A 27,721-nucleotide genomic window follows, 5' to 3' on the forward strand; every position below is an offset into this window, starting at 1 on the left:
CCAAAATTTGAATACTTTGCAAAGAAAAATAGGCGTCGTTAAGAGATTACATTTCGTGCACGTTTGGTCATTTTGCAGGGTATAAAATGTAGCTAACATACTAAACTGTTATAGAAAATTAGGAGACCTATACCTGTCTCCAGCCTCGATAAAATTGACTGTATGTAGCGCAATGACTTCCTCCCATGTGCACAAACAATACATCGAGAGTGAAATATTCATAACATGCCTTGTATCTTTAAGTACCCTGAGATACCGAAACAAGTTTTTGACAAATGATAGCATGCAAAGAAGAGAGATGAGATGCCCTGCTAAAACTGCACGACAGAAAGTTTAAATTGTGGAAAGGGGCCAAAATAAGCGGCTGTCAGTTACACTCGAACACACAACTCTATTTATTTGAGCAAACATTACAAGAGCCAAGAAAAATTTTAAAAAATCAGCATTAATTTTTGGAACTTAATAACCGGCTGAATACGCCATACAGTATGACGGCTTAAGGGCAATACCACTTCAGTTTAAAATCGGCTGAAAGCCAATAACTTAAAACTCAAACCAAAATCAGAAATTTGAAAGGCAGAAGGACTTATCTTAAATCAGTTCTTTCAATTAGGCTGAAGGCCCAAACAAACTCACACCTTAACAGCAAAATAACATCAATTTAAAAAAAAATTGGCCGAAGGCCAATCTCTTAAGTCTCAAACAAAAACAAATTTTTAAAAGGCCAAAGGCCATACCTTAAAACAGTTCTTTAAGTTAGGCCCAAACAATCTCGCGCCTTAAGGGCAAAACAACCTTAATTTAAAGATCGGCTGGAAGCCATACAAATGCGAACAACAAGAACAAATAAGAAAAGACAGAACTTTCAACTGTGCTCAGAAGTTTCCGAGAGTTGGCCCGGAATTCAAACACTAACGCTCGCTAGGTGAGAGAGGGAGTCGGCCCAACCATTCTCGATCCGGTGACAACCCAACCGACAGACGGTCAACGGATCCACCGACAAGGTAACTCCTCACACAACAGGGAGTTCAATGGAACAACATACAAGGTATTGGCATCCACAACCAATTATGCATTGAGCTCTCAAACTAGACACCGTGCTGGACAGCGACAACACAATGAGGAATATACACTGCCTAAATTTACGTCAACGGCCAGGGCAGGTAACCGGAACGTTAACGGCCACAAGGCAGAAGATTCCGCTGGTGCACTTCAATTCAAAATAACGAAGAAAGTTAAACTCCACCGGAGGGTGGCTAAAATTTGCCAACGTGAAAACACACATTGTTGCTCGCGGGAATGTCCCAACAGCCGACAACGAAATCCAAACGACACAATGTTGACAGTAGTTACTGGCTGGTAGATTAAGTCAAAACTCAACTTTCGTGTCCAGGATCGGTGAGCCACGGACCTCGTAGCAATGGGAACAGCACCACACACTCCGACCGCGCGTGGACGCCGCCAGCGGCCTCGACCGAACTACGCGCCGCGGAGATTTCGTCGGTGCTCCACTCCGACCGATCAATTGCCCAGGCCAGGAAAAGGTGAAAGGACCAAATGTACGTCGGCCGATGAGACGACCAACCAACGGCCGTCCCACACCAACCTCCCTCCGTCCGTCAGTTCACGTGTGTGTATCCAGCGGTGGGCGAGCACTGGCTGTCCGCGCCTCACCGGCGCTTCGTCCCCGACTGCACTGCTGGCTCGTCTCCAACTGACTGCCAGACACACGACGACCCGGAAATACTATCGGTCGCTCCAGGGATGGTACGACAGTGCACTTACCGATACGCGCTGCTTCTGCCGCTCACGGACAAGTAAGGCAGGAAGTTAGTGACGCCAGTAAATGCATTAAGGAAACGAGGCGGCAGTACGGTAATAGAAGATGACAATAAATGGCCTGAACACGAGCCGTGCACGGCTTAGGAGAAGTTTTGCCATATGCTTCATATGAAAAACATTCTTATCCAGCAGGATACACGATAGTTCATGCATTTTTCTACTCTCACTATCTTCAGAATTATGTGGATGATATTTTGGGGGAAGTCTGATGGTATGTGTCAGGTCGCATACGTTCTACACATAAGCTAGAATAGTCGTTTGGTTGTCACTTCCCCAAACGATTTTAGAAACTCCGAAGGAATGTCATCTATCCGTCCTGCCTTATTTGGTCCCAAGTCCACATCTGCATCTACATATACACTCCTGGAAATTGAAATAAGAACACCGTGAATTCATTGTCCCAGGAAGGGGAAACTTTATTGACACATTCCTGGGGTCAGATACATCACATGATCACACTGACAGAACCACAGGCACATAGACACAGGCAACAGAGCATGCACAATGTCGGCACTAGTACAGTGTATATCCACCTTTCGCAGCAATGCAGGCTGCTATTCTCCCATGGAGACGATCGTAGAGATGCTGGATGTAGTCCTGTGGAACGGCTTGCCATGCCATTTCCACCTGGCGCCTCAGTTGGACCAGCGTTCGTGCTGGACGTGCAGACCGCGTGAGACGACGCTTCATCCAGTCCCAAACATGCTCAATGGGGGACAGATCCGGAGATCTTGCTGGCCAGGGTAGTTGACTTACACCTTCTAGAGCACGTTGGGTGGCACGGGATACATGCGGACGTGCATTGTCCTGTTGGAACAGCAAGTTCCCTTGCCGGTCTAGGAATGGTAGAACGATGGGTTAGATGACGGTTTGGATGTACTGTGCACTATTCAGTGTCCCCTCGACGATCACCAGTGGTGTACGGCCAGTGTAGGAGATCGCTCCCCACACCATGATGCCGGGTGTTGGCCCTGTGTGCCTCGGTCGTATGCAGTCCTGATTGTGGCGCTCACCTGCACGGCGCCAAACACGCATACGACCATCATTGGCACCAAGGCAGAAGCGACTCTCATCGCTGAAGACGACACGTCTCCATTCGTCCCTCCATTCACGCCTGTCGCGACACCACTGGAGGCGGGCTGCACGATGTTGGGGCGTGAGCGGAAGACGGCCTAACGGTGTGCGGGACCGTAGCCTAGCTTCATGGAGACGGTTGCGAATGGTCCTCGCCGATACCCCAAGAGCAACAGTGTCCCTAATTTGCTGGGAAGTGACGGTGCGGTCCCCTACGGCACTGCGTAGGATCCTACGGTCTTGGCGTGCATCCGTGCGTCGCTGCGGTCCGGTCCCAGGTCGACGGGCACGTGCACCTTCCGCCGACCACTGGCGACAACATCGATGTACTGTGGAGACCTCACGCCCCACGTGTTGAGCAATTCGGCGGTACGTCCACCCGGCCTCCCGCATGCCCACTATACGCCCTCGCTCAAAGTCCGTCAATTGCACATGCGGTTCACGTCCACGCTGTCGCGGCATGCTACCAGTGTTAAAGACTGCGATGGAGCTCCGTATGCCACGGCAAACTGGCTGACACTGACGGCGGCGGTGCACAAATGCTGCGCAGCTAGCGCCATTCGACGGCCAACACCGCGGTTCCTGGTGTGTCCGCTGTGCCGTGCGTGTGATCATTGCTTGTACAGCCCTCTCGCAGTGTCCGGAGCAAGTATGGTGGGTTTGACACACCGGTGTCAATGTGTTCTTTTTTCCATTTCCAGGAGTGTATTATCACAAACTGATCCTACGTTCTGTGTTCCATTTGTGAATGGCGCATGGGAAGAATGATTTTCGGTAAGCTTCTGAATTACATCTAATTTGTCGAATTTTCTTGTTATTACTGCAACGCTCTCGCGTCGACAAAAAGGTCTCGGGACGAAACGCGCTGCTCGTCGTTGGACCTCCATCTCTTCTATCAGTCCCAACTATTAAGTTTCCCTTTTTGATGAACAGTACTCAAGAATTCTCGAACAAGCGCACTGTAATCTACATCTTTAGTGTATGAATTAATTTCGTTGAAATTTTTCCTATAAATCTGTCTGGCATATGCTTTTCCTACTATTTTTTTGTTTACTGTTTTCCTATGAATCTGTCTGGCATATGCTTTTCCTACTATTTTTTTGTTTACTGTTTCCAGAAATTTTCCATCAACAGCCTAGTCAACAGTGTAGTCTTCCACAGATCGGTTAAATTCTAATGCTGGAGCCCATATGTCTTCCAGTGGAAGGATGTGAAGGAATTACACGTTTGTATTTAAACCGATAATGAACTTTGTCATAAGCCATTGACCTATCTTGCCCTCAGTTGGTTGATAACACGCTGTTTCATGTTTCCGTCGCAACCGGAACTTCGTTATTAAGTTAGTTTCTTTAAAGTCGTATGAAAAATATTGCACAACAGATGGCGTGTGCATGCTGCCATTCCCACAACGGAGGAGTCGGCCATCGCCATGGACGTCGAGAGTGAAGTTGCACATCATGCAGCCTATTGCGCACAGTTTGAGTCGTAACACGACGTCCTGTGGCTGCACGAAAAGCATTGTTCAACATGGTGGCGTTGCTGTCAGGTTTCCCCCGAGCCATAATCCGTAGGTAGCGGTCATCCACTGCAGTAGTAGCCCTTGGGCGGCCTCAGTGAAGAATTTCATCAACAGTTGCTGTCTCTCTGTATCTACTCCATGTCCGAACAACATCGCTTTGGTTCACTCCGAGACGCCTGGACCCTTCCCTTGTTGAGAGCCCTTCCTGGCACATAGTAACAATGTGGACGCGATCGAACCGCGGTATTCACCGTCTAGGCGTGTTTGAACTGCAGACAACAATTGCCGTGTACCTCCTCCCTGGTGAAATGACTGTAACTGATCGGCTGTCGGACGCTCTGCGTCTAATGGGCGCTGCTCATGCATGGTTGTTTACGTCTTTGGGCGGGTTTAGATACATCTCTGAACAGTCAAAGGGACTGTGTTTGTAATATAATATGCACAGTCGACGTTTACCTACAGGAGTTCTGGGAATAGGGGTGATGAAAAACTTTTTTTTTATGTGTGTATAATGTTTCTTCCCCGTCTTCGGAGCATATTTTCAACGAGGGCTGTAGCTATGGAGTTCTGCTATATATGCTGACTCACCACTAACAATCGAAGTGGGAATTCAGGTGTTCTTAGAAGCAACAACAAGCCTTGAAGATGTCCTCCACAGGTAGCGAGGAAATACTGAATTTCTCCAAGAAATTTATTCGTTCACGGCATAACAGCGCGGTATTATTTCTAGGCTATGAAAGTTTACATTCTGCAAATAGTGAATTCTTTTAAGTGTTTTATTACAGAACGGTCACGACGAAGAATGGTTCAACGTTTTTAGATGTTTATTTTCATTTCATCGGTGACTTATGGTAAACGTCTTCTTCTTTGTCGTACAGTCTTAACTGTCCTTACACTGAGCGGGGGGGCGCAATGGTTAGCAAATTGGACTCTCATTCGGAAGGACGACGGTTCAAATCCACATCCGGCCATCCAGATTTAGGTATTCTGTGGTTTCCATAAATCACTCCAGGCAATTGCAGGGATAGTTCCTTTGAAAGGGCACGGCTGATTTCTTTCCTTAATCCGAGCTTGTACTCCCTCTCTAATGACCTCCATGTCGACGGGACATTAAACCCAATATCCCGTCCCTTCCTTCCTTTTAACTGTTCTTAGATCATCTAACGCGATAGTAGCGAGATGTGTAGTGTAACCGAGGATACGAATGTGTATTTCCTTGGAAATACCTTGTGAACAAAGGATTTTTATAGGTTTTGCTTCATCTTGGAGAACACAAACAGTTGATTCCCGCTTAGTTGTCGGCTCGTACGAAAATATCAATTGTTTGTTATGATGTTGTATACCGATTTTGCATTTCCCCGATCAATTTTTTGAGCATTTATTTAGAGAAAATGACGCAAAACTATTCATAGTCATCGGTCAATTTGTGGAGAATCCATAGCGAACAGCGATATGTGCATAAATAATCGGACGGACCAAAGTCCTTTATATACAATATATACAAGGTGTGACGGGTATTGTGCACATGTTTTTACGTGTAGTAACTTAATGCGTACAAACATCAGCGTGATCAATGCTTTCTCTTCCGATAAAGGCGTCACAAACATTACGATCTGATGTTTTCTGCATGGTCGTAGCTGCAGCACTAAGAGGACTATGACTGTTAGTATAGACTAACCTTTTGCATCCATACGTCCACATTTCAACATCTGACCTGCTGCCCAGGGAAAAATAAGCAATAATGACCTGCTCTTTCCAGACGTATTTGGAGGTACTAACCGACCTAATAACGTACGACTTGTAATAGTTATAATTATTAGTCTGTAAATGACATAAATACTGTTCTACAGTCTGTTTTACAAGGAAGTATACGCCGTTATCGGTATGAAATGAAAGACACAGTTATAAATATATGTTTACATGAAAATGCGTGTTATTTCTAATTGCACAGTTACCTAATAGTTAATCCAATCTTCGCCGTTATCGATTACAGCATGGCGCCTGTTTGGAATGCTTTTCACGAGATTTTCTGCACATTCTTTCGGGAACGGTCTCCATATAGTCCTGATTTTATATATGACAGCTGCTTCAACGTATATATTGGATTTTCTTTAAGGTTCATCTTAATATACGACCAAACATTTGCGATCGGATTTGCATCCGGAGACACTGCGGACCAATCCATCGAGGACATCCCATTGTCTTGTTTCCGCGCTGTACAGATACGGCTGCGATGTTTCGGATCATTATACTCTTGAAGCACCCAGTTTGCCTCGTTCGAACCAAATAGCTTCTTAACGGACTTTAGAAGACATTTGTGATAAATAATCTACCTTTTTTTAGCGTTTAAATTAGCTGTAAATAAGCGCAAATAGCTGAAATTGCAACCGGTAAAAAGCATTTAACTCTCACACTGTTTGTCTAACATTGTGGAAAAGCGCATTGACTACAGATTCAAGACCACTACCAGTGATTTCGCTCCGGGCGTTACATTTAAAATTATGGCGTGCACTTTCTAGTGGAACTGACAATACAGTTGTTCTGTACTCACGTTCACTGTGAACAGACTCTTCTGACGGTAATCGCCCACCCCCGGTTGTGCTGCCGGATCATAGTGTCGAGTGGGCACAATATTTCGGTGACAATACATGTCGCCATCGTCAGGTGCTCTGACGAACTGATCCTCTGAGGGCGCGCAGGCGCCTTATATCCCCTCCTAACCGACAGTTAGGAAAAGGGCACTGCATTAAAACGTGGCCACACATCTCCTGAAGCGCATCTATGTCTACTCTCCGCTGGCCACCGCGCGGTGTGTGGCGGCGGGCATCCTGTACCACTACCACACATTTCCTTTCCTGTTACACTCGTAAACAGAACGAGGGGAAAAACGACTTTCTGTTTGTCTCCGTACGGGCCCTAATTTCTCTTCTCTTACCTTCGTGGTCCTTAGGCGAACTGTACATCGGTGGCAGTGGAATAGTTTTGTAGTCACTTTCAAATGTCTGTTATTTGAATTTTCTCAGTGATGTTCCTTGGAAAGAACTTCGGCTTCTCTCCAGAGAGCCCTATTCGAGTTGTCGAAGTATCTCCCAAATAACTGCGTGATGATCGAACCTACTGGTAACAAATCTGGCAGCCGGTCTCTGAATTGCACTCCTGACGATACCCTTACCTCTGATGAACACTTGCCGTCTAGGAGCAAGTATTGGTTTCTGTTTCTTAACAAATCTTCGAGCCACTCTTATATCCGGATACCAAACTGTCGAGTAGTACCCAAGAATGGGTCGCACTAGTGTCGTATACACCATCTCCATAACAAATGAACCACACTTCAGCCGGCCGAAGTGGCCGTGCGGTTAAAGGCGCTGCAGTCTGGAACCGCAAGACCGCTACGGTCGCAGGTTCGAATCCTGCCTCGGGCATGGATGTTTGTGATGCCCTTAGGTTAGTTAGGTTTAACTAGTTCTAAGTTCTAGGGGACTAATGACCTCAGCAGTTGAGTTCCATAGTGCTTAGAGCCATTTGAACCATTTGAACCACACTTCCTAATACTGTCCTGGTAAACCTAAGTTGAACGTTCGCCTGCCCTGTACCAATCTCACATGCTCGTTCCGTTTCATACGCTTTACTATGTTCCCGCCAGATATTTAAGTGAAATGGCTGTACCAAGCAGGACACTACTAATGCTGAAACTTCCTGGAAGATTAAAACTGTGTGCCGGACCGAGACTCGAACTCGGGACCTTTGCCTTTCGCGGGCAAGTGCTCTACCGACTCACGCCCCGTCCTCACAGCTTTAATTCTGCCCGTACCTCGTTTCCTACCTTCCAAACTTCACAGAAGCTCTCCTGCCAGGAAGTTTCATGTCAGCGCACACTCCGCTGCAGAGTGAAAATTTCACTCTAGAAACATCCCCCAGGCTGTGGCTAAGCCATGTCTCCGCAATATCCTTTCTACAGGAGTGCTAGTTCTGCTAGGTTCGCAGGAGAGCTTCTGTGAAGTTTGGAAGGTAGGAGACGAGGTACTGGTAGAAGTAAAGCTGTGAGTACGGGGCGTGAGTCGTGCTTGGGTAATTCAGTCGGTAGAGCACTTGTCCGCGAAAGGCAAAGGTCCTGAGTTCGAGTCTCGGTCCGACAAACAGTTTTAATCTGCCAGGAAGTTTCATATCAGCGCACACTCCGCTGTAGAGTGAAAATTTCATTCTACTACTAATGCTGTTTCCGAATATTACGGGCTTGTTTTTCCTACTGACCTGCACTGGCTCTCCTGCCAGGAAGTTTCATTTCAGCGCACACTCCGCTGCAGAGTGAAAATTTCATTCTAGAAACATCCCCCAGGCTGTGGCTAAGCCATCTCTCCGCAATATCCTTTCTTCCAGGAGTGCTAGTTCTGCTAGGTTCGAAGGAGAGCTTCTGTCAAGTTTGGAAGGTAGGAGACGAGGTACTGGCGGAAGTAAAGCTGTGAGTACGGGGCGTGAGTCGTGCTTGGGTAATTCAGTCGGTAGAGCACTTGTCCGCGAAAGGCAAAGGTCCCGAGTTCGAGTCTCGGTCCGACACACAGTTTTAATCTGCCAGGAAGTTTCATATCAGCGCACACTCCGCTGTACAGTGAAAATTTCATTCTACTACTAATGCTGTTTCCGAATATTACGGGCTTGTTTTTCCTACTGACCTGCACTAAATACATTTTTCTACATTTAGATCTAGCTACCTTTCCTCACACCAACTAGAAATTTTGTCTAAGTCGTCTTGTATCCTCCTACAGCTACTCAATAACGACAGCTCCCCGTACAATACAGCATCACCAGTATATTTATGCATGTAGAGAACAAGAACGGCCCTATCACACATTCTTGGACCACTCCTGACGATACTCTTGCCTCTGGCGAACACTTGCCGTCTCGGAGAACGTACTTGGTTCTATTTCTTAACGGCGCTTTTGCCACTCTTATATCTGGAAAACTATTCCGTAGGCTCAGATTTTCGTTAACAGTCTGCAGTGGGACATTGTGTCAAACTCTTTCCGCAGATTTAGGAATATCGGCAACACTTTACTCTTTACTCTTCACAGTTACTAGTTTTTCCTCTACGAACTTTAGCGAACTTAGTTAACTACTGTTTCCCAAGGTATTCAAGAGCGGTTTCAATAAGATCATTAAATGTCAATCCACGAACCTCAAGACTTCTGAATACAGTTGCAACTGATTCATCCAGCATAAATTCTTGCTGCGACGGACAAAAATTAGGTCAATTAGCAAGTAAGGGTATACACCCACAATCAACGTCTGCTGTGCAGTCCTAAAGCTTCGACTGCACACCTAACAGGGCAGCGCCGCGAAACATCAAGAAGTCGCTGATCTGCGCGCCAATGGAAAGAACGGGCAATGCTATCCCTCCAAGAAGCATGCGGATCGAGTTATGTTTCTTCCCTTAACAGAAATAAAGTTTTCCATTAATTTGAAAGTGCTTTGCACAGATTCTGGATCCCTGCCACCGGCCACCGCAATTTCCCTCGTTTCTTGTTTGTGTCCGTGCTGGCTCCCACAGTAGCTGACACAACATCTGGTGACGAGGATTTCAGAACCAACGCTGCCTTCGCTCTACGCCTCTCCGTCACAGCGCGTCAGTAACATTTCTCTCTTTTGTTTCAGACTCGCACTGCTACTAATTGTGTTCATTATTGCAGACTCGCCGCAACGCTTTCACTAATTGTGTACAATTACTTTGCAGCGACGCTCCTCTCATTAAAATGGCCTCTAACGCGCCACCTACGCCACCTGCGCTGACGCCTCCGGCTGCAGCAGGCTTTGATCTAATGCAGATTATTCAGTTTCAGAATAGACAATTGTCGCTGTTGATGACGGTAGTCCAGCAGGCCATAATGCCCAAGCCGCTGCCGCATCAACTCCGCCACAACAGCCAACCACTTCCACGGCACCTTCTCTGTGCATTCCACCGTTCCGAGCTGTCAGTGAATAACGAGAGGAATGTAACGAGTACTACGCCCAGTTCAACGCTCATTGTGTTACCCATCAAGTGCAAAGTACTTTGAATCGTTTCATATGTGTTGACATATGAAACGATTCACAGTACTTTGCACTTGATGGGTATCACAATGAGCGTTTACCGCCTCGCTCAGAAGTTATTCCCGACTAGCAGGCCGGAGTTGCTAGTCCTCACTAAGTATTACGATGATCATGTACAGGTTGCTGCAGCCAGTTCTTTCGATTGTGGAAAAAGCCGGGACAGGCATACCGTCAGTGTGTCACTGAACTTCAGGGTTTGACACGTAAGTGTCGTTTTCAGTGGTTGGTTATTTGGTTGATTTGGGGGAGGGGACCAATCGGCGAGATCATCGGCACCCATCGGATTAAGGAAGGAAGTCGGTCGTGCCCTGTCAACGGAACTATCTCGGCATTTGCCTGAAGTGGTTTAGGGAAATCACGGAAAACCTAAATCAGTACGGCCGGACGCGGGTTTCAACTGTCGTCCTCCCGAATGCGAGTCCAGTGTGCTAACCACTGTTTCACCTCGCTCCATCCGTTTTAAATGTAGCTGCCGGCAGCATTATAGTGACGCAAAGATTCGTGATGCAATTATGTGTAATGTGCCAGACAGTACGATTCGTGAACGAATTCACAAACATACTGATCCTACTTTGAAAGAAGTGTTCCAAACTATTGAATATCAGGACTCGTGTGACAGCGCCGTCGAAAACTTTGAGGTAACTCCCACTTGCAGTGTAGCACAGAAGTGCCAAACCGACGGCCACGTACAAACAGGCCACCAAACTCCAGTCAGAGTAAACAAATGTCGAAGCGTGTTTCTCCTATGAAATCGTGTCCCTGCTTCTTTTCCACACGTCAAAGACAAAACTGCCCTTGGCAGAATGCGACATGCTTTGTTTGTGGAAAGCCAGGTCATGTACAGTCTCCGTGCTTGCAAAAGAAAGAGAACTCTACCAACGTACGGTCTCGTAAGTGTGGAGCACCTTCCCACTCGGTGAATGTGGTTTTTTCTAAGCCGGCTACCGGTACTAGACCAAATTCAGGATGTGCTTTCACCCCACCCAAGTACTGTGCAACGACAGTCAAACAAACTGTATGTGAACTTAGACACTGCCGGGCGCTGTCTATGACTTCAATTAGGCACAGGGGCTTCCGTTACATTGCTTAATCGTGCCACTTACGAACAGCTTGGATCGCCATAGTTGACCAGTAGGGTGTTACCATGCGGGCATAAAGGCCTTCAAAGTAAGGTGTCGTAAGACAGTCGCACTGAACGGAGATTACGTTGAAAAATAGGGTTTTGTAGCGAAAAGAGTGGGGAATGACGAAATGTATTGGAATCCTGAATGAAATCTGACTGCTTTCAGAAGAAAAAGACGCCTTTTACCACATCCTCAACGGCCCTCGTACTTAAGAGTTGTATGTAAACAGTAACAACTGTACAATAACTGAAGGTAGCTATCTAGAGCGACCTAAAGTACATTAACCACACTGAACTAACTGTAGAAAAAACTGATTCCAGGACGCTGTTCGCTGGGAGAATCTCAAGGACGTATAATCCATCCACGAAATATGTGTCTTACACTTGTAAGGGATATTCTTGAATACTGCTCATCAGTCTGAAAATTTTACCAGCCTGGATTAATAGAAGAATCAGATACGATTCAATGGAGAGTAGCGAGACGATACTGAAATGCTCAACTAACTCCACTGGCAGACACTACAAGAGAGGAGTTGTGTATCGTGGAGACGCGAGAATAACGAGAGTGTATGTTCCGAGAACATCTGGGTAACATATCCTATCAGCCCACGTATGTCTCACGAAATGACCATGACGAGGAAATCAGAGAAATTAGAGCCCACACGGAGGTCTGCCGACAGTCGTTTCTCCCACACAGCATTCACACGTAAGCTACTCTACCGGAACCAATAACTTCCCACCATCGATTCTTTAAAGAATTGAACCTGTATTCAAAATTTCATTTCTCCTGAACTGTGTCTTGCACACTGATATAACTTTTCAGTTACATTCGCTGATATAGGTGGATACTGTCTACAAAATGTGTTGCAAAGACAGTTAGTATAAGCAAAGAAATAATAAATTGAAACGTCGTGCCTGATGGTGTAGGTTTACTACACGAATAGTGTATATATAGTAAGCGGTAACTTTTTTCCTTCCGTTAATTTGTGGGAGGGCAGGGTTTTCAGCGAGAAAATGTTTCGAAAGAGTTTGAAGTTATGTGTTAAGTTGGCGGAAGTCGCTCAGTACCCTCATTCTAAAATGGCGGATGAATATAGTCTGGGTAATTTGCACGCCATGAGATAGATTGCTCAATTCACATACACAGTTTCTAATTTCAATATTTCACTTGTCGTTTTCAACCTCTAATGTACGATTATACGTCGTAGTGGGTACATTATGACAGGATTTTAAATTTTTAAGTTCGGTCAGTAATTATAGGTACAACTGAAAATCAAATTTTTCGTGCCACTTGGAGCCGGTAGACAGGTAACCTGCAATTGGATGTACGCAACAGCCGTTTAGTAACCTGGATCATACGTAAGGAGCCGCTGAGTTTAACGTGGTCCTTTGACGGATGGATGACTACTACGGTGTCACATGCCCTCGCTCCATTAGACAGACTCTGTGTAGAAATTTGGAATTTAATCCGGGACATAGTCGCAAATACTGATGTTCGCTAAAATTTCCACTACCTCCTCTGCTGCTCTTCTCGACTACATACTGGGGGCAAAACTTTCTTCCACCACAAGGATTCAAACCGGCTAGCTCCAGGTCAAGCGCAATCGTAGGCATATGCTTTAAATCTCAGCTTCCCAGGTCATTTTTTTGTGACACTCTGTCCCAGGTGCGGTCTGACAGACCAATATAGTTAAGCACCCATAAAAATTACACTCATCAGTTTCAGTGAAATAGTTCAGTTTTTATGTAAAATATTACATTAATATCACAAAAAATATTCGAATAAATTTTAAAGTTTGTTTTTACGAAATAAAAGCATTTAAAGAAAAAACTGCACAAAATGAACATAATGTTACATGATAATGTTAATACTATGAAAACTCAAATAACTTGAACTCTTTCCTATATTTTATTGTTATTGTACATGTAATAATAAAAACATAAAAAGTTATCAAAAAACATTAAAAAATGTAGTTTTGGGGTTTTTAGTTTTCTTTTCAGAGGTTTTCTTTGCATTCGCTGAAAATTTAATCTAGCTCTGTTTTTTTTTGCAACGACTTCTACCCTTGGTTCTGCTACACCCAAAACACAGTAAATGGATATACGAAGTTTATGATCTATGTGAAGGCTCTTGACTCGATTTTTTTCTGTGTTGTCACCAACGAGTTCCCAAGCTTCTTCATAAAATTAAAGCAGCTCGCCGGAGTATCGATTTTGTAGGAATTGTGAAGGTCAAGCGCATACACCCTAATTCCGTCCGACATGCGGAAAAATAATGCCATCGGCCATAATTGGAAAGGCTTCAACAGCCAGCAATATTTCTTTTAACTAAATAAATTTTTAGCACTACCTTCAGCTAGGGATTCAGTCTCTACAATTCTGTCTTCATCACTTTGATCGCTTGTTTCATTGCCGGCCGCTAAGGCGGAGCGGTCCTAGGCGCTACAGTCCGGAACCGCGCTGCTGCTAAGGTCGCAGGTTCGAATCCTGCCTCGGGCATGGATGTGTGGGACGTCCATAGGTTAGTTAGGTTTAAGTGGTTCTACGTCTAGGGGACTGATGACATCAGATGTTAAGACCCATAGTGCTTAGAGCCATTTGAACCATTTTTGAACTTGTTTCATTCAAGGATTTCACAGACGGCAAAACAAATTCGTCTTCACTTTCGACTGTTCCTAATTTGAATTATGTTTTCTTTCAATTTCGTTGTCATTATCTAATCCAACGCCACTTCTTAAATTTTCCTTGGAGGATTTTAAAACAGTGTCATCAAAGTCAGGATCCGTAACATGAACAGCAGGTAAAGAATCGGCTACTGAATACAGAACGCAGAGTCTCAGGTGCGGTCTCAGAGACCACTAGCACGAAAGAAGCAATAATAATAGAGGTTCACGTCACATTAAAGCTACTGACAATTGAAAAGACGCGAGCTTCGGGGAAGATCAACTAGATAAAACTGTAATCTCCTATCCCACCCCTATGCATTAGCAACAGAGTAACAATAAATGCAAGCGGCCCTTGAGACCGCACGTGGGACGTTAAGGGTTAACGACTTGGAGGACAAGGAAGGATTGCGTACTACAGTTCGCCTCCTTCTCGAAGTGGTGAATTGCACGACAATCTGTGTGCACAAACATGAGCTCAGGAGTAGATGGCAGTGAGCCTCAGGAGTGCTTCAGAATCGTAAGCTCTACAGACCTGTCTGCGGATGAAAGCCTCTTTGCTAACGTTTTCTCGTCAGTGTAAGCCTCGCAGCCGTACACCCGCTCAGACTCACTTGATGTTTAGCGACCAATTAGCGACAAAGGAAGTGAGTGGGCAGGACAGCGTCATTATGGGAGGGAGGGGGTATACTGTCAAAGGAACGTCACGGGAAGCAACGGTTTCGTGAGAGCAGTAGCTGCTTTTACGTGTACCAGAGAGGGTTGTTACGGGGCTCCGAAATCTTTCATCTTGCAGTAAGCTGTCAAGTCGCATCCAATTTACATTTTCTACCCCTGACGGTAATTGCAGGGCGGAGCGAGGGAACATTTGAAAAGTTGCGAGGGGGTTGGGAGGGAGGGGGGCGTGCCTGACGTACGTGAGGCAGGTAGTGTGGGCAATAGGAGCAGCTGAGAGCTGCTTAGTTCACTCAGGCGGATCCTCCTAAGCCCGGTACTGAAGCAGCTCTTGCGGCAGACTGGACGGAACCGAAACACGAAAATGTGGCCCATTTTCCGACGTTTGAGCGTAATTTTTTAATGTTTTGTACTATTACTTCCTTTCTGCGTAATTGTTGTAGTGTAGCATTAAGTTTGTTATTCCGTATAAGTCAGTGCAGATTGCTAAGAGCGGTTTGAAATACAGCGATGATAATGGAACGTAGCAGTTTAAATTCTGAATATTGCTTTTGGAACGCCACGTATATTTTGAGCGCCAGTAAATATGCCTTAAATATAGGCAACGTGACTTCATACGCAGGAACCTGCAACTAACCCAGCGATAATATAGAACATGAAATTACTTCCTTTCCCAGAAAATGTTACACAAAAAGAAAGAATGGCACAAACACTTGCTTATTATTGAAATAATTGCGAAGAATTTCTTTAACTTTATCTCTTTAAGAACTGAGCGAACTTTTAATCCGATGAATTAACTGAATACATTTTAAACCAGAGGTTAAGCCTCACCTAAGCCTCGCGGTGTTAAATCTCTGAGAAAGTTTCGTAATCAGAAATATTAACTAATTTTAAAATTGAAAAATGACGGTAAAAATTCATAAAAGCATTTAGAATTATTTTCCTTTGCGAGTGAAGTTCGCAAACATTGAAAGATTCCTAAGTACGCGTAGCGCAAGTCACACCAATATTCAAGAAGGGAAATAGGAGTAACTCATTGAATTACAGATCCATATCACTGACCTCAATTTGTAGTAGGATTTTGGAGCAAATCTGTACTCGAACGTTATGAATCAACTTGAAGAATTATTGATACATAACCAACACGGATTCAGAAAATATCGTTCTTGTGCAACACCATTCCCATGAAGTAATGAGTGATGTCCACAAGGGATCTCAGATCGATTTCATATTTCCAAAAGGCTTTTTATACCATGCTTCACAAGCGTCTATTAATCAAATTGCGTGCATATAGAATATCGTCTCAACTGGTGACTGGATTCGTGATTTCCTCTCAGAGAGGTCACAGTCCGTAGTGACAGATGGTAAATCATCGAGTAGAACAGAAGTGATATATGGCGTTCCGCAAGGTAGTGTCGTAGACCCTCTGCTGTTCCTGATTTATATAAATAATTTAAGTGATAAGTTTGTTTGTAGATGACGCTGTAATTTAACATCTAGTAAAACGTCAGACGATAAATTCCAATTTCAAAATGATGTAGAGAGAATTTGTATATGATGCGAAAAGTGGCATCAGCAGTATACAAAGAGAAGTGCGAGTTCATCCACATGGGTACTAAAAGAAATCCGATAAATTTTGGGTATACGATAAATCGCACAAATCTAAGGGCTGTCAGTTCGACTAAATACCTAGGAATTTAGGGGTGAGAGTGTCACTGATATGATACGCGAGTTGGGGTGGCAGTCAGTGAAACAAAGCCGGCTTTCTTTGGGGCGAGCTCTATTTACGAAATTTCAATCACCAACTTTCTCTTCCGAATGAGAAAACAAATTTTTGACACCCACCTACGTAGGGAGAAATGATCATCGTAATAAACTAAGAGAAATCAGAGCTCGAACGGAAAGATTTAGATGTTCCTTTTTCCCACGCGCCATTCGCGAGTGTAATGAAAGCGAAGTAGTATGAAAATGGTGCGATGAACCCTCTGCCAGGCACTTAAGTGTGAATTACAGAGTAACCGTCTAGATGTAGATGTAGATGTAATGGCGGACTCGGTGCCACCGAAACAGCCGAAGCCAGAAGGGCAATCAACAGTAATATTATTATCTTTAAATAAATTTCACGTCGAGGGAGAGTTATTTTTAAAAGGAAATATAAGATGCTTTCAATTAACAATATATTGCAACCTTAAATTTTACAGCCAGCGCGCTATACATATATGGACCCACAGGCGAGGAAGAACAAACAGGCGAAAAACAGAGAAGAAACACGGGGAGCAACATGGCTCTTGTGTATATGTATTGCACTTAAGAAGTTCCATGCTTTCATGGAACGTATTGAACTGTCATATTCTTTACCTTTGCGATTAATGGAAAATATTTACAATATTTGTCACAAAACATTATTAGATTTGATTAAATGACTCATAATATTACAAACATTGCTTTCTTGTTTTGGATTACGTTCATATCAGTTGAATAAATCGCGTTGTATGTTAGATAGGCTTCCAGGTGACGCCACAGTTTATAGCTACCGAAACATAACGCTTGTAACTTACTGACCTGTTTCGTATGCTTCTGTCTCGTTGAATTTCTTCTTCACTCTTCCTTCTATAGTTACTGGATGTGATTAACATTTATTAAATAACGTACACAGCACTGCAGAATTTACTTTTCTTTCTCTTCATGTTTATTATCTGTCACTTCAGTTGCAAATCAGTTTTTTTTAGTATGCATGTGCATTAGTACCGTAACACAGGGGCATTAAGCTACATCTGTTAGATGAAGTTCAAAAAGTTTACAAGCGCAATGATAACAAAATAACTATAGAATTTCAGAGCGGTTGAAAGCTAATGAACTGGACACAGTCTATCCACTTGTTAATTTCTATATACATACTCATTATAGATTTATACGTTTTGATTACTGGCCGCTGGCTGAATGACACATCGTAACTAAACTTCTCGAGTGTTCAGTCACGACTAACTCTGGTTGGTCCGAGACAACTATTTATAGACGCGCTTATTACAAATATTACAAAATGGCAAGTTATAGGACAAAAAGATTGAAAGAATAGACGTTATAACATAGAAAAAAATACAAATATACAACAGGCAGTGAAGCAAAATTATTCAACCAAAAGCTGTATAATTAGAAAAGGACAATTCAGTACGTGCTATTTTATTAGAGGCAAATTTTATCGTGCATGGGAACCCCTAAAGTTCGGCTAGAATTATCGAGAAACTGAGACTTTCTAATTGAAATAATTAACAAACTAAAAGATAAATTCAGTAAAAGTATACAATTTTGTAAACAGAAAAATCGGGGATAAAAATTAAAACAATGGATTTTGGAAAGAATTACATTTTAAGACTTATATATTCTAGAATATTAAAATTCTGAATAGAAATAACTTTGGAAATAATTTCTAATATCTTATGTGACTCTAGAAACAAAAAATGTGTAGTGGGTCGGCTTTTGACGAGCACACCGCCTACAGGAGTAGCAAATTATGAATACGACTTTAAGTAAAATATTTCCATATGAACTATTTACACTGTTATCATCAGCAGAGTGTAAATTACACAGTAAATAAGAAAATTAAGTGAAATACTGCATGAATAATAATTTGGTAATTTCGTGCGCACATACTACATGGGTTACTAATGAAAAGATGTCATAAAATAAAAGGAAATTAATATTAACATTGGGAGTAATCCCACTTTGCCCTTTTACACACAGACTTATTTTGATGGTGCTACATACCAAACTTTCACAAGTAATTCCACGATTTGTAGCTTTTGTCCTTAGAAACGGATTATACATTTTCAATGATTCTCATTTTTGCATTATTCCAGTGTCAAAACTGGATATAACTTCGACTTTCAGTAAACGAGATTATTAAGAACCGTGTGGCTGTTCATTTGAAACTATGTTTACTTTGCAAAGCGCTCACACAATAGCTATTGGCCTTTCATTTAATTTCTCTTCTAGCGCTCATGAACTATATTACCAAATTGCTACTATTGTTGTATTTATACCATATGTAAACCAGTCTACGTGGTCTACATACACTGCCTGAAAAACAAGTGAAGCAAGACAGCATCGTTGCGTATATAAATGATTAGTGTAGCAGTTCTATGTAAGAGGAAGGAGGCCACCAGAGCAAATGAAACGTATTCGCGTTTAATGTCGTTACGAGACCTCGTAGAAAGTATAAAGCAGCATCGAATGTTGAGTGATCACTGAGAAGGACACGGACATTCCGCGCACGCGTGTGAGACTGCGTGATCAGCACCTGACACAGTTTGAAAGGGGCTTTTTTCTTTGTGAGCCAACTGCGACCTGCAGTTCGAAACATGCAATGTGCAGATCTGTGGGACGGTGGCCCCATGTTGAACTGCATGGGAGCGTGAGGCATGGCATAGTTATGTTTCCCGTCGACCGCGTCGGACCACCGAAAAGAGAGCGTCGCCGTATTTTGTGCACCAAGCACATCGTTACGTCTTGAGACGTGCGACTGCCATCCGGGAACAAGAAATTGACTCCTTGCATCATTTTATGTCTCCTCACACCATTGCCGAACTAGGGAATTACCGTCCCATGCGTAGGCCGTCGCTCAACTCCACAGCACAAACGGCTGCCTGTAGAGTCGCGCCGTGACTGCGAAGTATGGGCTGCTGATGAACGGCGTTGCACTGTGTTCAGCGATGAATCGCAGTTCTGTACCACTCTGGATGACCATCGTCGATGAATATGACGGCGACCTGGGGAGAAGTCCCATTTTTCCATTGTTTTGGAGGCCACAACAGTGTTACTCCTCGCACCATGATATTGAGAGCCATCGGGTATGACTAAAGCTCACAGCTGGTAATGAAGAGGTAGTTCTCATGGTACACGGCGATGTGTAGTGTTTAAGTGCACAATTTGTTTTTAATTTAGGGTGCTTTGAAATAGGAAAGTGTTTCTCTTGTTCAACATGTATTTCAACAAAGCGATGAATATTTAGTGCATGTGGCATGTGGTGAAAAATTCTCGGAACCAGATATACTTAAACGTAATTTGGAGACCACAACAGTGTTACTCCTCGCACCATGATATTGAGAGCCATCGGGTATGAATAAAGCTCACAGCTGGTAATGGAGAGGTTGTTCTCATGGTACACGGCGATGTGTAGTGTTTAAGTGCGCAATTTGTTTTTAATTTATGGTGCTTTGAAATACGAAAGTGTTTCTCTTGTTCAACATGTATGTCGACAAAGCGATGAATCTTTAGTGCATGTGGCATGTGGTGAAAAATTCCCGGAACCAGCTATACTTAAACGTAATGCGGTTATTGACATCCTAAGTCCTCATCTGTTACCTCTATTGTGACAGACTCATGGTGCCATTTTTCAACAGGACAATGCTCGTCCATACATGGCAGGTGCCCGTATGAACTGTCTGCGTGGTGTTGAGATACTCCCGCTTCCAGCGAGATAGCCAGATCTGTCCCCGGCAGAACACGTGTGAGATTAGCTCAGACATCATCTTTCTGGTGCCGTTATCTAGGATATCAAGGACGAATTACAACATGTGTGGTCCAGTTTATCTCAGGAGAAGATACAACACCTTTATGAGACCTTTCTCGTCGGATCAGTGCGTTTGTTAACGTCAGAGGGGGTGCAACGTCATGGTGATACGTGGGCTCATACTGAGAAGTCCTTTGTAAATTTGTGTAGCACTTGTAGTCGCTGAGATAACATCAAGAACACAAATTTCATTTCGATTTCTCCCCCGTTCTGGTTGGTTCACTTTTCGGGTCAGGTGGTGTGCAACTGCTGTTCTGCTGAAGAACACAGGATGAACGTTGTTTGACAAATGTATGTTGCTTCAGTAACCTGCAGTCTTTTATTGCGGGGCCTATAACGGCACGTCCGAAGACAGCCATTTGCCTGGTTCTCTGAACGCAACTTTCTGTCGGAGCAGCCATGTCAAATAGTATGTAAGAATTACTTACTACTCAATGATGTATTCTAACTCTGCAGGACTAATTTTCTTGGTATAACTTGTACAGAGGTACCTGTATTATAGGAGCAGCCTAAATACACGAAAAATGCGTTTTACTTGAGCTGTCTGTTGACACGTGAGGTTTGCAGTAACAGACGGCCCATTGGTAACGCACTGCGTACCAAAAGTAGGTGTAAGGATTCAACTAATTTTGGGTGGATTTTGGTCGCGGTTAATATCCTGTTACAGGTAAATACACACATCAAAAAAAGTTTTGCATCACCCCGGTTCCCAGAACTCATGAAGATAGTCGTTGACACAGACACAGTCCCTTTGACTGTTCAGAGATGTCACTAACCCCCCCCCCCCCCCCCCACAAAGATGTAAACAACCGTGCATGAGCAGTGCCTAGTAGACGGAGGGGGTACGACAGTCGATCAGTTCCAGTCATTCCACCAGAAAGGAGGTACACGGCTCGTGTTGTCTGTAGTTCAACCATGCCTAGACGGTCAATACCGCGGTTCGATGGCGTCCACGTTGTTACTTTGTGTCAGGAAGGGCTCTCAACAAGGAAAGTGTCCAGGCGTCACGGAGTAAACCAAAGCGATGTTGCTCTGACATGCAGGTGATACAGAGAGACCGGAATTGTCGATGACTTGCTTCGCTCAGGCCGCCCAAGGGCTACTATTGCTGTGGATGACCGCTACCTACGGATTATGGGTCGGAGGAACCCTGACAGCAACGCCACCACGTTGAATAATGATTTTCGTGCAGCCACAGTACGTAGTTTTACGACTCAAACTGTGCGCTACAGGCTGCATGATGCGCAACTTCACTCTCGACGTCCATGACGAGGTCCATCTTTGCAACCACAATTCCATGCAACACGGTACAGATGGGCCCAAAAAAATGCCGAATGGACCGCTCAGAATTGGCATGACGTTCTCTTCACCAATGAGTGTTGCATATGCCTTCAACCAGACAATAGTCAGAGACGTGTTAAGAGGCAACCCGGTCAGGCTGAACTTCTTAGACACATTATCAAACGAGTGCAGCAAGGTGGAGGTTCCCTGGTGTTTTGCCGTGACATTATGTGGGGCCTACGTAAGCCGCTGGTGGTGATGGAAGGCGCTGTAACGGCTGCACGATACGTGACTGCCATCTTCCGACCGATAGTGCAACCATATCGGCAGCATATTGGCGAGGCATTCATCTTCATGGACGACAATTAGCGCGCCCATCGTGCACATCTTGTGAATTACTTCCTTAAGATAACGACATCGCTCGACGAGAGTGGCCAGCATGTTCTCCAGACATGAACCCTATCGAACATTCCTGGGATAGATTGAAAAGGACTGTTTATGAGCGACGTGACCCACCAACCACTCTGAAGGATCTACGCCGAATCAGCGTTGAGGAGTGGGACAATCTGGACCAACAGTACCTTGATGAACATGTGGATACTATCCCACGACGAACACAGGCATGCATCAATGCAAGAGTTATGTGATACTGTGTATTAGAGATAGCTATGTGTACAGCAGTCTGGACCACCACCTTTGAAGGTCTCGTTTTATGGTGGTACAACATGCAATGTGTGGTTTTCATGAGCAGTAAAAAGGGGGGAAATGATTTTTATGTTAATCTCTATTCCAATTTTCTGTACATGTTCCGGAACTCTCGAAACCGAGGTGATGCAGAACTTTTTTTTGATATGTGTAGTAGGTAAGAACTACTTACTATTCAGTAAAGTACTAACTCTGCAGGACTAATTTTCTTGTTATAACCTGTACAGAGGTACCTGTATTATAGGCGTAGCCTAAATACTCGAACAACACGTTTTACTTGAGCTGTCTGTTGGTCCATGAGGTGTGCAGTATCCCATCGGTAATGCACTGACTACCAAAAGCAGGTGTAAGTGTCCAAGTTCTGTTTCGACACACACTACACACACTATTAATTTTTCGTGGGTTTTACTCACGGCTAATATCCTGCTGGAGGTAAATAGAGCATTTCAGAGTGCAGAAATTAATATTACTGTTGCCCTCATCATATTGTAGGCTGATTTGATATAAATCTCTACCTTCGTCTATGTTAAGGAAGTCTGTACATCTGTGAATAGCTGCTTTACCTTAGATACATTTGCACCTCGTTACTGTATCAATTATTTTCCTGCAGTTCTAAATTTACCTTGAGGTGTCGTATCAATTCATTCCTTTTTTAATTTAGTTGTGTCCTGAAGGTCTTTGCCCCCCTCCCAGTTCGACTCTGCGCTTCATTGGTTAACCGTTCTCTCCGTCCGGCCACAGAAGAGCCAACGGGACTGACCGACCTAGGTGTCACCTTCAGCCCAGAGGCGTCACTGGACGCGGGTATGGAGGGGAATGTGGTCAGCACACGGCACCCTCGGCCGTTGTCATTTTTCGTGATCAGAGCCGCTACTTCTCAGTCAGTCAGCTCCTCAATTGGTCTCACTAGGGCTGAGTGCTCCCCGCTTGCCAACAACTCCTGGCGGACCGAGACAGTTACCCATCCAAGTTCTAGCCAAGCTCGACAGTACTTAATTTCTATTATCTGACGGGAACCGGTGTTAGCACTGATGTAACACCGTTGGCGGTTGACCGTTCTGCGCACTTAATTTTCAACAGTCATCTGCTACACCATTACATCTAATTTAAAAAGTGTCTAACCTTGGCTCTACTATTTATCGTCCACATTAAAATTCCCCATTTTCCTACAAATACAATTAGAATATAAGTTTCTAGCACTTAAATTTACGTTTGATGTTAGTAAACTTCTTTTAATGCTAGTTGGAGTTTACATTTTATATCCTGTTTACTTTGGCCAACGTCAGATGTATGAGACAGGCGAAATACCCTCAGACTTCAAGAAGAATATAATAATTCCAATCCCAAAGAAAGAAGGTGTTGTCAGATGTGAAAATTACCGAACTATCAATGTAATAAGTCACAGCTGCAAAATACTAACACGAATTCTTTACATACGAATGGAAAAACTGGTAGAAGCCCACCTCGGGGAAGATCAGTTTGGATTCCGTAGAAATATTGGAACACGTGAGGCAATACTGACCTTACGGCTAACCTGAGAAGAAAGATTAAGGAAAGACAAACCTACGTTTCTAGCATTTGTAGACTTAAGGAAAGCTTTTGACAATGTTGACTGGAATACTCTCTTTCAAATTCCAAAGGTGGCAAGGGTAAAATGCAGGGAGCGAAAGGCTACTTACAACTTGTACAGAAACCAGATGGCAGTTATAAGAGTCGAGAGGCATGAAAGGGAAGCAGTGGTTGGGAAGGGAGTGAGACAGGGTTGTAGCCTCTCCCCAATATTATTCAATCTGTATATTGAGCAAGCAGTAAAGGAAACAAAAGAAAAATTCGGAGTAGGTATTAAAACCCATGGAGAAGAAATAAAGACTTTGAGGTTCGCCGATGACATTGCAATTCTGTCAGAGACAGCAAAGGACTTGGAAGAGCAGTTGAACGGAGTGGACAGTGTCTCAAAAAGAGGATATAAGATGAACATCAACAAAAGCAAAATGAGGATAATGGAATGTAGTCGAATTAAGTCGGGTGATGCTGAGGGAATTAGATTAGGAAATGAGACACTTAAAGTAGTAAAGGAGTTTTGCTATTTGGGGAGCAAAACAAGTGATGATGGTCGAAGTAGAGAAGATATAAAATGTAGACTGGCAATGGCAAGGAAAGCGTTTCTGAAGAAGAGAAATTTGTTAACATCGAGTATAGATTTAAGTGTCAGGAAGTCGATTCTGAAAGTATTCGTATGGAGTGTAGCCATGTATGCAATTGAAACATGGACGATAAATAGTTTGGACAGGAAGGGAATAGAAGCTTTCGAAATGTGGTGCTACAGAAGAATGCTGAAGAATAGATGGGTAGATCACATAACTAATGAGGAGGTATTGAATAGAATAGGGGAGGAGTTTGTGGCACAACTTGACGAGAAGAAGGGACCGGTTGGTAGGACATGTTCTGAGGCGTCAAGGGATCACAAATTTAGCATTGGAGCGCAGCGTGCAGGGTAAAAATCGTAGAGGGAGACCAAGAGATGAATACACTAAGCAGATTCAGAAGGATGTAGGTTGCAGTAGGTACTGGGAGATGAAGAAGCTTGCACAGGATAGGGTAGCATGGAGAGCTGCATCAAACCAGACTCAGGACTGAAGACCACAACAACAACAACAGATGTCGTACTGCTCAAATAGTAAAACATGTCTATTACATGGCGTGTCTTATTTTCTCTAATCTAATTGTTATATGTCGTCAATGAACAGTGCGTTTTGTTGACAGTGGAGACCAGTAAACGGCAGCAGTTTTAACAGCAGGTGCACGTGGTACTCACGTGTAGGAGGGCAGCGGGAAGCCCTGCGCTGCGCACGGCAGCTCCACGGGCTGCCGGTGGCGCGCCTGCACGTGGCTGCGCGAGTCCGTGATGCGGGGAGGCACAGAGCTCTGCGGTGACGTCACCAGCAGTCTGCAACAGCGCAGCCTCTTGTAGCAGCCAGCTGGCTCACGGAGTGACGCCAAAAGTTAATTACAACGTAAGAAATAATTATGATCGATACGTGAGAGTACAGAAAATCTAGAGTAGGTCTACACGTTTTATGTATGAAATTAAGAAATTCTTTCAGAAGAGAAACTATCTGTACTAAAATCAGCGTTGTTCAAAGTTTGCATGTTAAATAACTTAATCGTTAAGATAACTGTTGAGTATTACAGAATCCATGAGAGCATATTAGACCTATTTAAACAGATTGTGCGAAATTAAAGTGTACAAGGCGAGTACTTATATCGAATCGTGTAAGTTTTTCAGGTTTTCTGAGATTTATCTATTATACAGAGACCGCCAGAAAAATGTATACACACTTTAAGGAACGAAAAGTATTTTTTTTTATTCCGATTTTGGCCGTCTAGGGACCGCGTTAAACAACTATTTTTCAATGTACATTTCCCCTATTGCGCTCCTCCTCTTTTCTCTTCTGCCAATATGTCTTCATCCTCTCTCTGTGCTGCTCCCTTCGGTCTTCTGTCCACACTGTTCCTCCAGTTCTTCTCTTCTTCACTTCAAATCCTTCAAAATGTTGAATTTTGTCTCTCATTAAGTCTCTGTTGGTTATATCATCTTCTCCTATACCCATGTCCTTTGACTTCTTTGGACCAGGTAATTTGGGTTCTGGGGTTCTTGTCAAAAAACATGAATATTTTCTTTGTCAGCCTTTCATCATTCATTCTTTTCACATGGGCGTAAAAGCTTACTCTTCTCTTCCTCATAGTATCTCCCACTTTCTCAATTTTGTCATACACTTCTCTATTACTTCTAAGCTTCCAAGTCCCATTCTCAAACCTCGGCCCAAGTACTCTTCTAATGATTTTTCGCTCCTTTTTTGCTATAGCTTCCAGTACCTTGTTAGTGTTCATTGCTAAACATTCAGATGCATACAGACACTCTGGCTTAATCACAGTGTTGTAGTGCCTTATTTTTGCGTTAATTGATACTGACTTCTTGTTGTACACATTCTTTGTTAGCTGGAATGCCATTTCCATTTTTCTTGTTCTTGTTTTATTTCCTTCTTTATCTGAAGCATTGGGCTGGATGATTTCCCGTAAATATTTGAAATTAGAAACCTTCTTTATCTGGCCATACTTTGTAATCATATTGTTCGGTGCCTCTTTTACATTGGTATTATGTGTTTATTTTACATTTTATAATTGATCACACATTTTGTACAACCTTCAGTTTAGCACATGGTTAGTTTAAATGTTCAAAATGTTCGTCGTTGGCGTCTATACACCTAACAAAACGACGAGCGGTCGCCTCAACTACATCGGTCAATGTTGCAGGGGAGATCGCTGCACACGTCGCTATAATCTCGTGGCGAAGTTCCTCGAGCGTGCGTGGATTACGTCGATAGACGTTACCTTTCACAGTTCCCCACTAGTAAAAGTCCGTAGATGGTAGATCTGGCGACCGTGGGGGGAACTCAATGGACCCTCTTCGTCCAATCCAATGCCCAGGGAAATTTTCATCCAGGTGGTAGTGTGGTGGCACACCGTGCTGTTGGTAGAAGACATATTCATCAGCTCCATGAAATGCACGTATACCTGGCAAAATCGCTGTGCGTAACACTTCCAGGTGCACTTCTTTAGTGACAGTAGCATCAAAGAAAAAGGGTTGCACTGAGCCCATAGATGACAGTCCACACCACACATGAACCCATGGTAGACTGGCCGCTTTATCCACATAAACATGCGGATTTTCCAGTGCCAAGTACACACTGTTATGCCGATTCACGGTTCCATTTAAATTGTGCCTTGTCACTGCACACTATCTTCGTCACAAATTGTTCGTCATCAGCTGATACCATTCTCGAAATTGCATTCGGCGATCAGGATCGTCATCATTAATCGCTTGCAGTAATCGTGTATTGTAAACTTTCCACTTTGCAGCTTTCACAATTCTTCGTACACTTGTACTGCTGACAATCACTTCACGTTCGCATTGGCAGGAGACTTCTGTGGAGAGTTTAATAAACGTTTCCAACACAAGAGTGGACGAAGCAGGACTTGTAGCTGTAAGCTGTCTTCCTGATCTTTCTTTGTGAGTATCACAAATCGTTCCATGCAATTCAAATTTGACATTCAGTTGTTAGCGGGTTGGCGGTTCTGTTTCAAACTCCCGCCTCCAAGCTGTCTTCCTGATCTTTCTTTGTGAG

General features: G+C 43.8%; 1 protein-coding gene across 1 annotated transcript in view; it reads right to left on the reverse strand.

The window, feature by feature from the left end:
* LOC126151719 (Down syndrome cell adhesion molecule-like protein Dscam2) overlaps positions 1-27,721 on the reverse strand; it is a 179,371-nt gene that overhangs the window by 97,802 nt on the left and 53,848 nt on the right. Inside the window, exon 6 of the mRNA XM_049915963.1 lies at positions 25,351-25,482. Coding sequence (XP_049771920.1) covers positions 25,351-25,482 — 132 coding nt within the window. The remainder of the gene's footprint in view (positions 1-25,350; positions 25,483-27,721) is intronic.

This window comes from Schistocerca cancellata, chromosome 2, assembly GCF_023864275.1.
Source record: "Schistocerca cancellata isolate TAMUIC-IGC-003103 chromosome 2, iqSchCanc2.1, whole genome shotgun sequence".
Classification (NCBI taxonomy): domain Eukaryota; kingdom Metazoa; phylum Arthropoda; class Insecta; order Orthoptera; family Acrididae; genus Schistocerca; species Schistocerca cancellata.